Source organism: Equus asinus, chromosome 26, assembly GCF_041296235.1.
Source record: "Equus asinus isolate D_3611 breed Donkey chromosome 26, EquAss-T2T_v2, whole genome shotgun sequence".
NCBI lineage: Eukaryota > Metazoa > Chordata > Mammalia > Perissodactyla > Equidae > Equus > Equus asinus.
The window spans coordinates 38,903,363-38,918,606 of NC_091815.1; the positions used below are offsets into that span (position 1 = coordinate 38,903,363).

The 15,244-nt window shown below is 57.0% G+C and overlaps 2 protein-coding genes across 5 annotated transcripts; both read right to left on the reverse strand.

Moving 5' to 3' along the window:
* Positions 1–368: 368 nt before the first annotated feature.
* Positions 369–6,216, reverse strand: DNAAF3 (dynein axonemal assembly factor 3). Of its 2 annotated transcripts, XM_070499417.1 has the most exons (13): positions 6,120–6,216; positions 5,918–6,006; positions 5,525–5,676; positions 5,040–5,133; positions 3,865–3,939; positions 3,521–3,678; positions 3,020–3,202; positions 2,716–2,841; positions 2,485–2,607; positions 2,207–2,339; positions 1,492–1,603; positions 1,212–1,286; positions 369–1,127 (listed from the first exon to the last, which is right to left on the reverse strand). In XM_070499417.1, the coding sequence occupies exons 2-13, from the start codon at positions 6,000–6,002 to the stop codon at positions 734–736; spliced, it is 1,710 nt and encodes a 569-aa protein (XP_070355518.1). In that variant the 5' UTR covers positions 6,003–6,006; positions 6,120–6,216; the 3' UTR covers positions 369–733. The 2 variants fall into 2 exon arrangements, with proteins under 2 accessions (XP_070355518.1, XP_014712137.1); XM_014856651.3 differs by lacking the exon at positions 3,865–3,939.
* Positions 6,217–8,079: 1,863 nt separating this feature from the next.
* Positions 8,080–15,006, reverse strand: SYT5 (synaptotagmin 5). Of its 3 annotated transcripts, none has more exons than XM_014856665.3 (9): positions 14,710–15,006; positions 13,505–13,628; positions 12,749–12,921; positions 10,987–11,106; positions 10,705–10,872; positions 10,183–10,350; positions 9,773–9,887; positions 9,360–9,493; positions 8,080–8,670 (listed from the first exon to the last, which is right to left on the reverse strand). In XM_014856665.3, exons 2-9 carry the CDS (start codon positions 13,581–13,583, stop codon positions 8,470–8,472), a joined length of 1,158 nt encoding a protein of 385 aa, XP_014712151.1. In that variant the 5' UTR covers positions 13,584–13,628; positions 14,710–15,006; the 3' UTR covers positions 8,080–8,469. The 3 variants fall into 3 exon arrangements, with proteins under 3 accessions (XP_014712151.1, XP_070355415.1, XP_014712152.3); XM_070499314.1 differs by having other exon boundaries at positions 9,773–9,890; positions 14,710–15,003; XM_014856666.3 differs by lacking the exons at positions 12,749–12,921; positions 14,710–15,006 and having other exon boundaries at positions 13,505–14,647.
* Positions 15,007–15,244: the final 238 nt, after the last annotated feature.

Below are 15,244 nucleotides of genomic sequence, written 5' to 3' on the forward strand. Positions count from 1 at the left end.
ACCCGCGAGTCCGGACCCCCAACCCCTCCTCCCTCAGACCCGGGAGTCTGGGCCCCCAGCCCCTCCCTTAAATCTTGTCCTGTCACTAAATTGCAGTCTTCATGAGGGCTGGAACTTTGTCTTTTTCACCATCTTATGGTCAGTTTCAGCGCCCCAAACCTGTTAGCCACTCAATAAATTTGGCTGATTTATATGAGGATCTAGGTGCCCAGACTCTGAGGTGACAGCACCAGAAAATCACCCCTAGTCCACTCGGAAACCCAGAAATCTGGTCTCGGGTCTCGAGACCTCTCTGAACCACTCCTGCCCTTCCCCTCTCCCAGCCCCGGAGACAGACTGAGGACAGGAAAGACACACGGACACACGGAGAAGAGGACCTGGCTCTTTTACTGGGACTTCGTGGGTGCTCACCAGCCCCAGGAATGGAGACACCCCCAACCTCCAGTTAGGAACGGGACTCCTGGGGACAAGGGGATGCACGCAGAGGAGCTGAGACCTTGGGCCAGATCTCTAGGCTACACTTAGAGTCCCAGGAGTGGAATGCAGAACTCTGAGAGAACAATCTAGAATTCCAGGAATAGAATATGGAATCCAGGGAATGGAATCTGAAATTCTAGGAACACTTCTGGGGCTGAGTGGGAATGTTGAGAGTATAACTGAGTATTCTAGAGGCGGGTTCTAATTCCAGGGCCTAACTTTAGAAGGCAGAGATGGGGGACGTGGTCTCTGGGGGTCAGATCAGACTCTCTGGTTTGGGGGTCTGACGCCCTGTGGGTGGAGCCAGAACCTGCGAGAGTGAAACCTGAGACTCTGAGGGCAGCTTAAGGGGTTCAGAAGGTGGGGTCTGGCCTTCAAGGGCCTGGGTCAGGTCCTCAGAGGGCGGGATCATTGTCTGAAGGGGCGGGGCCAGTGCTTCTGGGGGCGGGCCCAGTGCTTCTGGGGTCAGAGTGCCGGATTCCACAGCTGGGTCAATGCAGCCGGGAACAGAGTCCTCGGACTTGTAGAAGCGCGCAAAGGTCTCCGACGACCTGGCCCCGGGCTGTGGGGCGAATCCAGCCGCCTGAGCTAGCTCCTCGACCCGGGTGGAGAACCCCTGGAGCTGCTCCTGCCGCAGGTCCACCAGATACCTGAAACCAGGAAGTGGTGTGTTAGGGGACCCGGCATTCGGTCCCCAGCCTGGACCTTTCCTGCCCTGGGCTCCACTGGCTTACCGGGCTAATTCCACAATCAGGTGTCCTCGGGGGGCCACGCAGGCCCCGAGCTCAGGGCTGAGAAGATGGACCATCCTTCGGGGAGAAAAGGGGAGGGCTGAGGCTCAGACTTCCACGTCCTAAGGGAGGAGGGGGCTAGGAACCTGGACACTGAGGGAGGAGGGGGCTGGGGGCCTGGACTCCTGGGTCTGAGGGAGGAGGGGCTGGGGGCCTGAGATCCCGGGCCTGAGGGAAGAGGGGCTCAGGGAGGGAAGTCTGGGGACCTCCTGGGCCCTCTTACCCACAGGACACGTAAAGAAGCTGGAACCGTCCCTTGTAGCAGCTCTTATGGTGGAGGGTCTGGGCAGAACCGAGGGGCAGGAAGTGGACAGTGAAGGATTCCGGGCCGGGGGCTGCCGGGGAAGACTGGCAGAGTCAGGCAGACACACAAAGCTTGGAGATAACACTCCCTTGTCTATCCCGAAGCCCTTTCTCATCCTTTCTCTTAGGCCCTGCGGGCAGAAACCCATTTCACAGACCAGGAAACTGAGACTCAAGAGAGGGAAAGACGTCAGGAGGCCCAGGACCACACAGGGCATCCAGACACCCGGGAGGGCCAGGCTGGGGGATAGTTAACGACCAGATTTGGGGCTGGGGGTCTCTCCCAAGGTGAGCTGGGCCCAGCACATTGGTAGAATGTTCTCAGCCTCTTAGAGTTCTGTGGGTAGGATTAGAATTCCACTATTGGAATCCAGAATGCTAAGAATGGCATCAGGATTTAGGAAAGGGAGAGAAACACAGAGAAAAGAGAGAAAAAGAGGCGGAATGTCAGGAAGGGACGGTCGTTTGTCCAGGCATCAGAAACCGTATCAGCTCACGCTCGGATTTGAAATACTCAGAGACTGAAGCCTGCGAAGGGGGTCCGGGTCCCACCCTCTCCCAGAGGATGATGTATTCAGTTTATCACCCGAGCTCCGCCTCTTATTTCAAGGGGGAGAGCGGAGTCCGTTGCGTACCGGGCTCCCGGGTGCCACCTCCGTCACATCGCGCCTCCTCCTCGGGGGCTCCCTGGCCGGCTCTCGGGCGCCCCCAGGCGGCCACCTCGCGGAACAGCTCCGTCACGTTGTGCTGCGTGATCTCGCCCGCGGTCTGCGCGGGAGAAGGGGCGTGGCCGGACGCTGGGCTAGGACCGCGTGGGCGGGGCTGAGAGCTTGGATTTCCAGGTTCGCTTAGAAAGCAGAGGGGGCAGAGGCTCGCGAACCCACCCCCAGCCCCAGCCCCGCCTGCCGCACACCTTGACAGGCTGCCCGTTGCTGGTCCGCAGGAGGCTTTCGTCGTCAGCTTCGATGCCGAAGGCCACAAAGGGCCCCGTGGCGATGTCCCCCCAGTACCCACGCGCTGCCACGCGCTCCCCGCGCTGGGAAAGCAGGGGGAGAGAAAGAGGTGGGTGAGGTCGATGTGCGGGATCCTGGCTCCCGGGTCCCCCTAGTGAAGGACCTGGCCTGGGCAGGGAGTGGACACGCACGTGGCTCAGGAGGCGACCGGACGCCAGGGTCCGGTTGGGCACGTGGTAGGCACTGGAGTCTCTGAGTTCAAAGGCGACTCCTGTGTCCCTCCAGCGCCTAAACTCGCGAGTGTGGATGACTCGGGCCTGGGGAGGGGGTAGGCAAGAAGAGAGGCCTCAGTGAATCTAGTATATGGGCCCCCAGCCCCTCTTTCCGAAGACCCAGCACTCAGGGCCTCCCCAGTCCCTCCTCCCTCAGACCCAGGATCAGCCCTGCAGCCCCTCGTCCTTCCCACCCAGGACTAAGGGCCCCCAGCCCCCTCACCCCGCGGTCGTGCAGCTTCATGTGCAGGTCCCAGTCGCTGACACCGCGCCTGGCGTCGTAGCGGGAGCCCAGGTAGTGGCGCAGCCTCGAGTCCCAGAGGCGGCTCATGGGGAAGGCCTCGGGCCCCTTCTCCCCGCCAGCCCAGAAGCGGAATATGGCCTCCAGCGCGTCGCGCTCGCGGAACTGCGCGGCCAGGCACGCGTGGGGAGACAGCGAGGGAGAGGTGGCTGCAGGGAGAGCGGCTTCTCCTGCTTGACCCTCCCTTCCACCCCAGGGCGCGGGAACGAATCTCCTCTTTCTCAGATAAAGAAACTGAGGCTCAGAGAGCAGAAGCCACTCCCGAAGGCCAAATCCCACAGCGGGAGCCGGGGAGCTGGGGTTCGAACTCCCGAGACCCCAGCCCGCTCCATCACCGCAACCCCTTTTGGACCGCCCATCTCCATTCTTCCCGGGGCCACCCAGATCCCAGGTGCTGACGGGACGGAGGCCGGGCGGCGGCACCTTGAGGGCGCCGAGGCTGAGCCAGGGCAGCTGCTCCGCCAGGCGGTCGGGCTCCGGCACCAGGTGCGCCAGGCGGTCGGCCTGGGCGCACACGAAGGTGGCCACCGCGGGGCGCAGCAGCGCGTTCCCCCACACCTCCAGGAAGGTCTCGCTCCTCTCTGCCGGGAGGGGGGAGAAAATTAGTGAGGAGCAGAGGGGTGAGGCCAGAAATAAGACCCATGTGGATGACGCATACCCTCTTTATAGTAATCTTATTATTTCGTAGTCATATAATGAGTACAACGGACCCCGGCAAACCCCACACATCCCAACAGCTAGAACACGGAGAATAACTTACACCTCACCTCGGTCTCCGCGCCTGTTCTTCCCCACCCTCCAGGGAACCCCAATGCTGAATTTCATGTTTAAGTTTCCCTTGCCTTCAAAAAGAAAAGGTTATATACAGATATAGATGGAGATGGAGAGATTTGTGTGTTAAAATGTTGTAGTATAAATTGTTTCACTTTCGTTAAGAATCTTACAGGAGAGAACTATACGCCTTTAGTCGTATACACATATATAGCTATATCGATATATCTAAATCCTTATATAAGTTGTTTCATTTAGTTGTTTAAGAACCTTGTAAAGGAGAACTATATACCTTTAGTTAGATAGATTAGACTATTTTAGTTCTAGCTGTTTAAGAGCTTTATACAAAGTGCATTGTGACATGTGTGCAACGTATTCTGAATGCCGTGGGCTATTAATAACCACTGCTATCCATGATCATGATAAGAATAATACTCACTGAGAGCTATGAGTCTATATCACAAGCCTGGAGCTATGCACTGTTCACTGAATCCTCACAAGTATTCTACGGGAGAACTTTTAGGATCCCCATTTTATAAATATAGAAACTGAGGCCCAGAAAGGGATCGATGCTAGCCCAAGGTCACACAGCAAGGAGAGCCAGAATTTGAACACAGCCTGTCTGAGTCCAGACTTTGCCCTAGGCACTAAGCTGAAGCTGTGGTTACTGGGAAATAATCACTTTCTGCCTCCCCGTCCAAATCCTCCTCCTCCTTTCAGTCTCACTTCCAAGGCTGCCACTTCCAGGCAAACTCCCGGGGAGTCACACCTCTAACTGAGGGAGACTCAGGCCTGAGGGAGGCTTCCGGCAGGACTGAGCTCGGCTCAGTCAAGCCCTCCCCACATCTTGGGGACGCACCACCTCTCAGGAAGTCCCTTCATCTCTTTGGGGCTTCTCCTGCTGAAGGAGCTTTTGAATGCTTACACTCTGTCTTGCACTGTTCTGACAGTTTCATGTGGATTTTCCCCTGGAATTTTCTCAATGACTCTAGGAGGTATTATTTTTAGCCCCATTTCACAGGTGGGAAAAGCTGAGGCTCTAAGGCTGCCAAACGAGTGAACAAGTGATGAAATAGGGAACAAGATCCAAAAGTTTTAATTGCACCATTGAAATCTCTGCAGGGAGGGGAAAGGGTCTGGGGGCTGGAATATCTGGGTCCTTGCAACTGACCTTGCAGCCCCATCTTCTCAGGATCCTCCAGGGCTAGGCTGAAGATCAGCATGTGTCGGGCTACAGCTTCCAGATTATTCTCCAGCACATAGAACTGGAAGGATGGACAGGGCAGAGTGATTCTGAGATCTGTGTCTCTGGCTCCTAGGAGACCCAGGAGTGGCAGACCTCAGCCCCCTCCTTCCACAGGACCCAGGAGTCCTGTGCACAAGCCTCCTCTCTTCCAACACAGGAGTCTGGGCGCCCAGAACCCTCCTCCCCACTACTATTCAGGAAACGGGTCCTCAGGCTTTTCTCCCACTTGAACCCAGGAGTCCCCAACTCGAGACCCTTCCTTCCTCAGGATGCATGAGTCCAGGTTCCCAGCTTCCACCTCCCTCAGACCTAGGAGTCCAGGTCCCCAGCTCCCTCCTCCCTCAAGGACTCAGGAATCTGGGCTCTCATCTTCACCCTCCTCCCTCCACCACTCCAGAACCCCAACTCACGCGGAACCTTCTCCGAGGCCAGAGGGCCGCCCTGGCCAGGGTTCGCAGCAGGTGCCGCCCATCGACGGATCCCAGCAGCAGTACATCTAGCTCGGGGATCTCGTGCTCTGTATTGGCCTCCGAGTCTGGGTCCACTGGAGGACCTGGCAAGACTACAGCAGGCTGGGGTTGGTGGCCTGGAGAGGCCCCCCTGAAGGGCCCCCAGCGCGTTGGACTCGGACTAGCGCCCCTAGTCTAGGTTCCAAAGGGAGCTGTGCCTCTAAGCATGCTGAGACTCGTAGTCAGCAGAGAGGCCACCTGCCGTTGGAGCCTGAGAACGTTAGCGAGCCGTCTGCCAGGCTGTGAAGGCAGCCGCTGGGTCAGACGATTGGTAGTCCTGGGTGCGGGACTCACTGTCAGCCTGCAGGTCCAGCGCCGGGGACAGGCCCCACCAGGACACGGAGCCGAAGCCTGCGCCCGAGCCTGCCGGTGTGGTCATCGCCCTGCGGGGCAGACATCCTGGGAATCCCCAAACATCGTGTCCGCATCGCCCACCCATTCCCCACTCACCGCCCCTGACTTCTCGCCCCTTTCCTCCACGTAACACCCCGCTCACCTTTATCCTCCCAGATATCCCAGGACACCCCCTCCCTCCCTGCTCTGTGCTGAGCAGCTGTCCCGCGCCCCCTTCACAACTGCTGCCCATAGCCCCCGCCCTTTTCGATCAATCGGCCAATGGGAGTATGTGGACTGGCACCGCCCCGATCAACTGACCAGTGAGAGTGAGTGGGATACGCCCATTACAAACTTTTGGCCAATGGGAACGCTGAGGGACGAGAAAGGTGCGTGGACGCGGTTGTCATGACGACGGCGCTGGAGAAGGGGCGGGGCCGGAAGAAACTGGGGCGGGGCCTGGGGCGGTGCAAATTTCTGAGATGAGGGAGGCCTGGGCTGTCTTAAATTTAGACCGAACGGAATAGTCTTCATTAATCCAAATTAAAGTGAGGTGGCCTAGACTTTAAACTATGGATTCTGTGTCCCCTTTCCCCCTCACACCCTGACTCTACTACACAGGGTTTCTCACCAGGTGGGAAGCCCAGCAATGTGCTGGGGCCAGCTAGCTCCGGCCCCTGGTTGTTACACTTTCAAGAATTTTATGACCTGGTTGTTAGACAGTCATTACTAAAAATTAATTTTTTTACTAAATTAATTACTAAAAATTGAATTCCAGTTAAATACGTTACATTAAAATAAAAGTAATGCATACTCAAAACTCATCATTTCCTATTTCACTATTATTGATGCTCTTAAAGTTATTTACATCTATTGTATCTGTATGAATGCAATACTACTTTAATGCAATAGTTTAAAAAATCAAATTGGCAAACTACGACCATGGGGTGTCTATTTTGTAAATAAAGTTTTATTAGAACCAGGGCCAGGATTAGGAAGAGGCAGAGTCGCCCAAGTGCAGGGTCAGATCCTGTCTTTAAAATTTTTATATTTTGTCAAACGTATATTTTTTTGTATTGCATTACTTTTATCTTGATTACTGAGTTTTGCTTTGTTTTGGCTTCACCCTAAATTTAGGGACCCTCATCCTGGCCCTGGGAAATAGTATATGATGGTGTGCTAGTAGACATCTCTTCTTAACCCCATATTCAGTGAGTTCACATTGGTGGCTTGAAAATCAGCCACGGTGGGAGTATTTACACCATGGAAATGAGCAGACTACACCCCAGGGCCTCAGAAAGTCAGTAACAGCACACCACGGGAAGCGTACCCACTCCCCTCCTGCCTCCAGGTCTGTATTATCTGCCATGTTCTCTCTAACATCTTCCCCCATTCTTCCCCTGGAAAAGCCCAGCTCCTCTTCCAACTCCAGTTGGGGATCTTCCTCTGAGTTTTTCTCCTGCCTTCCCAGCAGAGTGGCCACAGCAGTCTACTCTGTGACTCCCACTACTTTATATTTGGGGGACCAGACAGCAGGACGCTTGCGAGTGCGGCTTTTGGTGTCAGACATGCCTGGGTTTACATCTCGCTCAGTCACTTGGTGGCTGAGAGGCCTCAATCCCACACTCGGCATATCTACTTTGTTTCCTTGATGAGAGTAAGTCGCTTGGAGGTAAAGCCTGGGTTTGCATCAATTTACGGTTCCCAGCATCCAACAGAAGCTGTTACAGAGAAGACCTTGGGAAATACAGAATGGATGGATGATGGAAGGAAGAAAGAAAGGGAGGGAGGGAAATATGAGTCTAAAAGTCTATTTAAATCATGGGGGAGACAGCGGATCAATTCATATGCACATGAACTCTCATCGACTCCTCACAGCAAACATGCTGTAGGTATTATTATTATCACAATTTTTCAGATGAGGAAACTGAGGCACGGGGGGTGAGTGAGTGAATAAATGAATGGATGAGCAAGAGAGTGAGTGGGTGAGTAGGTGAGTGGGTGGGTAGATGAGTGGCTGTCCAGACTAGACAGCCCTACCCCTGCCTTTGTGTGATCCCACAGCTGAAGATGAGGCTCCCGCCCCTGCCCACCCCCATCAAGGAGCACGGGGCCAGGCCACCAACGTTGCTGAGTATTTATTTGGTCCCAGGAGTGATGCGGGAAGCAGACCGGGGACAGGAGTGGGTGATCTTGTGCAGGAAGAGGGGCGTTGGGGGCGAAGGGGATAGCAGGCTGGGATCACTGATTGTCGAAGCAGAGGGCTGAACCCTGGGAGGAGGCAGACTGCTCCCCTCCCCCAGGGGTTCCAGGGGCTTCTGGGTATGTGCGTGGTGGGAAAGTTGGCAAGTTATCATGATTGGCATAATGGGGGTGGGGGAGAAGGCAGGAAAGCATCATGAGATTGGGGCGGAGGAGTCGGGGGTGGGCAGTTAGTGGTCAGAGAAGGTTTAAAGGTGGGCCTGGGCGTGGCTTTGGCCAGGAGTCTGGGGTCAGGGGCTTGAGGGTAGGGATCAAGGCGCAGGCGGAGGCCTCACTCGGTCAGGGGGCCGCAGCGAGTGCCACTGGGCAATGGGCCGACGGGGGTTGGCCAGCATGTCTGCCCAGTGCCGCAGGCCAGCCCCGCCAGCCGCTGCCCCCACGGCCACCCTCCCGATGGCCTCGTTCTTGCCCAGCTTGTCGTAGTCCAGCACAGTCAGCTCCACCTGGACCTTCTGGGGTGGGCAGGGGAGAAGAGGAGACAGGAGAGTGGAGGAAGGAGGCACAGGGAGGGGGTCGGGCATCACTGCTGAGGAGACCCTCTCCCTAGCAACCAGAGTTCCGGGGGGCCTTCCCTGGAGCTCAGACGGGGGAGCGGGTGGGAGGAGAGAGGAGCGGGGAGCCCTGCGGTTAGGGGGATGCTCTGGAGTCCCTCTTCCTGCGAGGTCAGATTTCAAAGGAGATAAACCCTCAGGACCCCGTTGCTAAGGGTTTGTTAGGAGCCTCTTTAGGGAGCAGCCTCCTAAGCGGGGCAAACCTTCAGGACTCTTAAATGGGTGGAGAAGCCAGGCCTGAGGCCTGGCTAGGCCCTGTCCCCAAAGAGTTGTGGGGAAATCTCCATTCTTAGTGACCGCAGCTCCTGGGGCGGTGGAGGAGGTGGGGAGGCGGGGCGGCATCCTGGCCTCCCTTGCGGGGCGGGGCTTCCAAGTATTACTGGGGCGGGGCATCCTGGTTTCCCATAGGGGCGGGGCTTCCTGGTCCTCCTAGGAGGAAACTGAGATTGCCAACACAGCCTCACACCCCCAGGACCTGGCTTCTGCAAGTTGCTAAGGAGCCTCCCTTCCCCTAGCAACGGCGTTGCTAAGGGCCTGGGGCTCTGGGGGAAGGGCTGTCCTGGCAGGGCTGTGGGGAGGTGTGAGCTCACCTGGACCTGGTCACAGGGCACCTCGAAGCTGAAGGCCTCGTTGTAATACGGGTTCAGAGTGTTCTTCTTGATGGTCGTTTTCTTCTTCCGCACCTTTTTCCCGCCCTGCAGCAGGTGGACCTTGACGTACGGATCTGGGGAGAGGGAGGAGGAGTCTTTATAGCCTCCCCACTGTTGAGTCCAGGGGGATCAGACTGAGGGGAATGCGTGAGACTCTTCTTTAGAACAACATAGAGACACCCCATGCAACCCTCAGGTCTCCCTCTCTCCATGCCCAAGTCGAATCCATATCCTCCCACAGCAGCCTGTACCTCCCTCTCCCCCAAGGGACCCTCAGAGCCCAGAAACTGCCAGCACCGTAGCCAGAGAACCTCCCCACCACCACCACCACCATCTCCTGGCTCCCCACACACCTGACAGCCCTCCTACGTCCATCTTCTTCAGGTTTTTAGCTTCCAGGACGATGACGGTGAGCTTCCCGGCAGTGGGGACATAGCGCAGGGAGAAGCAGATGTCCCCCAGTTTTTCCTGCTAAAAGACGGAGAGGGACCCATCACCCCAGCGCCCCCTCCACATCCATCTTCTCTCCGACCTTTCTTCCCTCCCCCTCGCCTTGGAATAGAATGGTCCAGAGTTAAGACCCCAGTGGTACAGTCCAAGGGGCAGGGGAGGCTATAAGGTCGAAGCCCTGCCAGAAGAGCGCTCGGAGCTACCCCGCTGCCGCAGGTGGAAGGACCGAAGGGCCCGGGAGGTCTGAGACCTGATTGGCCCAGGGTTGTGGTGGGCGGGCTCAGCCGTGGGGGCGTGGCCCACCCATGCTCACCTCCTCCCGCGGAGCCGCCTGCAGCTCCCGCCAGGCCACCACCGGCCGCCCCAAGTCCACGGAGCTCATGGGGACTCGCACCTCCCCGATGGCATCGTTGCGGGAGAAGCGGTCGAAGTCATACACCGCCATGACCAGCACCCTGCCCCCCAGCTCCACGTAGGGGACCTGGGTGAGGGGGTGCGCAAAGAAGAGAGCACAAGGTGAAGAGGAGGAAGTCAGAGAGAGAGGAAGTGGGGAACAGCGCATCCAGGTAGAAGGGACAAGTGGGGCAGCGAAGGTCCAAGGAAACAGTGGCGGGGGTTCATAGAACCCAAATGGGACACCCAAGGACCAAGGGAACAGCCCAGGGGACAGCAGTGCCCCAAAGGGACAACCCAGGGTCCAGTGGAATAGTCTCGAGGGCTGCTAGCTGCCACCTGAGATGTGGCTGCCTCCAGAAAAAGTTGAAGGGGTCGGTCCCCAGTGTTCCAGGGACTGGGGGCAGGCTGCTGAGCGCGGGGCACTGAGGCCGGAGCTCACCTTGAAGGCAAAAGTCTCCCCAAAGTGTGGGTTCAGCGTCTGCCGATGCACCTTGGTCTCATGCCGCCTCCGCTTGTCTGGCAGCAGGTAGACCCGCACGTAGGGGTCGGAGGAGCCACCCAGGTCCAAGGCTGCCAACCCCTCAGCTTGCAGGATGCCCACCAGCAGCTGTACAGGGGTGAGGGGACCCTCGTCTTAGCTCTCCTTCTGGAGCCTCCTCTAAGAAAGAGCTAGAACCCCTGGGCCCCTCCCCTCCAAAGCATCCCCCTCCTCCACACCCACCTGGCCACTCTGGAAATCATAATCCAGTGAGTACTGCAGTCGTCCTAGCTCATGCTTCTCTGCCACCTGCTTCCCTGGCCCAGATGGTGCTGGCTCCAGCTCCTCCACTTCTGGCTGCACCTTAGGGAGCCAGGGGCAAGGGCATGTGAACTCTTCCCCTGATCGTGGTAACCTCCAGGCCCAGAAGCCAAGGGAGGCTCACAGATCTCTAGGACTATACCTGAGCACTTGCAGGCTAAGCAGAGCCAGTGTTTGACTAGTGATGTCTGCCACAGGCAGGGACTAGCCATGGTAATACTCCTTACAGTACCTTTGTCAATGTTTGATTAGTGATGTCTGCTGTGGGCAGGGAATAGACCTGGGGACACACATGCAGTGTGTTTGTCATGCCTAGACTAGAAAAACAAGTGCTGAGAGTGTCTTATTGCCTTCAGGGGGGATGCAGGAGATTTTATTTCACATGCTAGTAGATGTGTTGGGGTAGTTGTCCAAATTGCCATGTTGATTAATGATCTCGCCACAGAAAAACATGGAGAAATGGCATATTTACTGTGTATTTGCCATTCTAAACTACAATAATTGATTTCTCCTGAACCTAAGCCACCAATTTTCAAAATTCAATGTGAATCAGAAATCCCCTAAGGAGTGTGGTAAAATGACTTCACTTTAGAGACTCTGACTTAGAAGGTCTGGTGCAAGATCTGGACTTTGCATTTCAACAAGTGCCCCACAGGTGATTCTGATACAGATGGTCTCTGGAGTCCCTGGCTTAAGGGACAGGGATGGTGGATACCAGGACCCTAAAGGGCATCCCTTATGGGTAATAATTATAACAGCTATTTGTTGAGAAGGGACGGGGGAAATACTAGTTATGGACCACGAACTTAGGGCTCAGAGACAGACAGTGAATTTCCCAAGGTCATACAGCTGGTTCCTCTAGGTTGGAAACCTAGGACTCTCTGGCTCCCAGGTGAGCACCATTCCACTCTGCATTCAGCGGCCTAATGCTCAGATCCTTGCACCTGTAGCCTTTTATTTTCCACTCTAATGGCTTCTTCCAACCCAGGTTTCTTTCATCCTCTCGAGGCTGCCATACAACCTCCTCCCTGGTCTCCTTGTCCCAAATCTGCCCTCTGTATGTGTTCCAGAGTATTCATCCTAACACCCATCTGACCCTGTCCCTCTGCTGCTCAAAACTCTTCCACGCCTCCCAATCACCCTCATTATGTGTAGATACTGCTGAATTCTCCAGATGCCTCATTCTAGAGCGAAGTATATCTATATTCTATGCCCCAGCTATTGTGAAAAATGACTGTTCTCCAAATAGGCCTCAGAATCTGGATGCCAGGCCTCAGCACATCTGAGCTGGAATGTCCTTCTCTCTGTCCTCAGTTAACTCTGTGTGCCCCTTGGGTCTCAGTAGAGAAGTCACCTCCGCCAGGAAGCCTTCTCTGACCCTCCAGGCTGTCAGGTGGTTTCTCTGCACTCCCATATGCCCCATATTGCCCTAATGGGGCACACACCACCCTGTACTGTGACTGTGTGTGTCTGACTTCCCCACCAGACTGGAGGTTCTTGTGAACAGTGACTAGGTCTGGTCCATCTCCAGGTTCCCAGAGTCCAGTTTAGGGCGAGGCACATACGGGAGATGAGGCAATAAGGTGGGCGTAGGAGGGAAGGGAGTGGGGACTGAGGTTGCTGGGCCATGATGAGGAGCAGGGGTGCAGAAAGGGGCAGGGCTGAGGGGCTGGGCCAGCCACACCTTGTCTATGTAGCTGCAGCCCAGCTCCCTCACTTCCTGCAGGTGGACCTGGGCTTGGGCCTGGCTCTTCTTGCCCATCCTCCTCCGACAACGCTTCCGGTAGAGACAGAAACAGCAGCTGAAGACGAGGAGGCCTGAGACCAGCACGATTGTGGCCAGGGCCCAGGGGGGCACTGCGGAGGGCACGGAGACAACACTGAGCCCTAGGAAGTAGCCTGGCTGATTCAGTCTGGATTACACGTCGAAGCTGTAATCCTGACCTTGTTTTCCCTCCAGCCATTTGCACTCCATTCCCCCCCCCCCACACACACACACATACCGTGTTTTCCTTCCAACTGATTTCACCCATAAAGCAATTCGATGCCCTAATCCAGGCTGATACCGTCCAGATTTTCTTGCCTATTAGTTCCACCTCTCCTTCCACCCACTTTCTAATTTCTGCTCAACTCCCGATGCTCTTAGAAGCCTTAACCCCTGCCCGGGGATCAGTTTCCCTGTCTTTAAAAGAAGGGAGAGGTGGACCTTCCAGTTCACCAATCCATCCAAGATTCCATTCCATTTCACATCCCTTGATCTGGGTCTTGATTTTCTTGCAAACCTGTTCCTTTTCCATTTCATTTAGATTGCAGTCCAGGATTCCGACTACGATCCCACCCGGATTTTCCAGCCCGCCAGCCCGAGTACGCCCGGACCGAATCCCGCCCAGGGGAATCCTGGCTGCGGTTTCCCTCCGCTCTCGACCCAGGTCTTGCTCACCAGGGCCGTGGCTGATGCGACTCGAGTCAGGAGGTGTGTCAGGCGCTGGAGGCCCGGGGGTTGAGGGCTCCGGGAACATGGCGGCGGGCTCTTACAGTCCTTTCTGCGAAGGCACCCAAGCGCCCTAGCCCCCCACGCCCACCCCGTGCGTCCCTTGAGTCCTTCGAACAACAAAGAACTCCAACTCCCATCGGCACGCTGGGCGACCAGCCGCACAGGAATCCGCAAGCCGCCGCGAGGCATGCTGGGGGTTGTGGTTTCAGCTTCCCAGCGACGGAGGGCGGGCGCTGGAGGTGGGCTCCAGGACCTAGTTCCATCCCAAAGGGACGCCTTCTCTCTCTTAGGACCCCACCCCCGGGAATCCCACTGACTTGCCCTCTTCCTTGTCACTCCCCAGGGCCTGAACCGGAAATGGGCAAAGGCGGGCGTGGGAACTAGCGGACCGGGTTGCCCAGAGCAACGGCTGGCTCCACTCGGGCGGGGTGGGAGCAACGCTAGTTGCCCTGGCAACGGTCTGTTGCCAAGACAACGGGCGGGGCTTACGCACAGAGGCTGAGTCTGGGCGGGGCAGGCTCGAGCAGGCTCCCTCGGAGCCCCGTCGGGCCTGATACCTCAGCCCCGGATCCCGGGACAAGCGAGGATGGGGAGGGGGCGGCCTTGCCAGTCGGTCCATGAGCCTACAGCTGCCTCCTCCCTCCACATCTGGCCCTAGGAGCGGAGCTTCAAGCTTCCCCCTCCTCCTACTCCTGCGGGGAATGTAGGGGGCAGGGGGCTACCCTGCTGCTCTGCTGGGCCCACATCCTCCTCGGCCTGTTTGTCTCTCCCTTGCATCCCTAGCTCTGTCTTCACACCTGTCCTCATGACTGCCTCGGCCTCCTCTTCTCTCTCTTGACTCCAAATCGAGGTCTTCTCTATTTCTGTCCGTCCCCCATCGGCCCCTCGCCCCTCTCCCGTCTGTGTCTGTCTCGCTCTCTGCCTGTTGTCTGGTCCGTTTCCCGGGGTCTCTCCCCCGCCTGCTCCTCCCTCCCCTCTGGCTCTTTGTCTCCACACCTGTGTCTAAATCCCAATCTCCCCGTTTCAGGATCCAGCCCTCCTACTCCCTCTGTTGGTCCTTCCCAGTGTCCCCTCCACATGCACACACATCCCATTTCTCTAGGGATGGGAATGAGGTTGGGGCTTAGGGAGCGGGACCCAGAGGCTCCTACCTGCTCAGCGGCTGGACAGGACCCTCCCGGGAGACACCTAGGCGCCGGCCCCGCCCGGACCCCGCCCCCGCACTCGGGCGGCTGGCGCTGTCCTCGGTGCTGATCGCGGAGCGCGATGGGGCCGGGGCGCGGCTGGGTGGAGCCGGGCCGATGTGTGTGTGTGTGTGAGAGAGAGAGAGAGACAGACAGAGAGACAGACAGACAGAGACAGAGAGAGACAGAGAAAGAGACAGAGACAGACAGAAACAGAGCGAAAGAAAGAAAGAGGGCGTGTGCGCGCGCATGCGTGTTCGGTCCCTGGTAGGTGGAGAGTCCCGCCCCGCCCCTCGTCCCGCCCACGAGCCGGGAACCACCAGGGCGCCCACTGATGTTTATCCTGGTCCCCCAGGATTTTCCGCCTTCTATTCCAGCCCCCCTCTCCCCACCCTCGGTACTGCCCAAAGAACCGGGCACCCGGATACCTGGTCCTAGGACCCAGGAGACCCTCTCCGGAGACATTAGTGATCAGATATCCAGACAGGAGATTTGGCGTGAA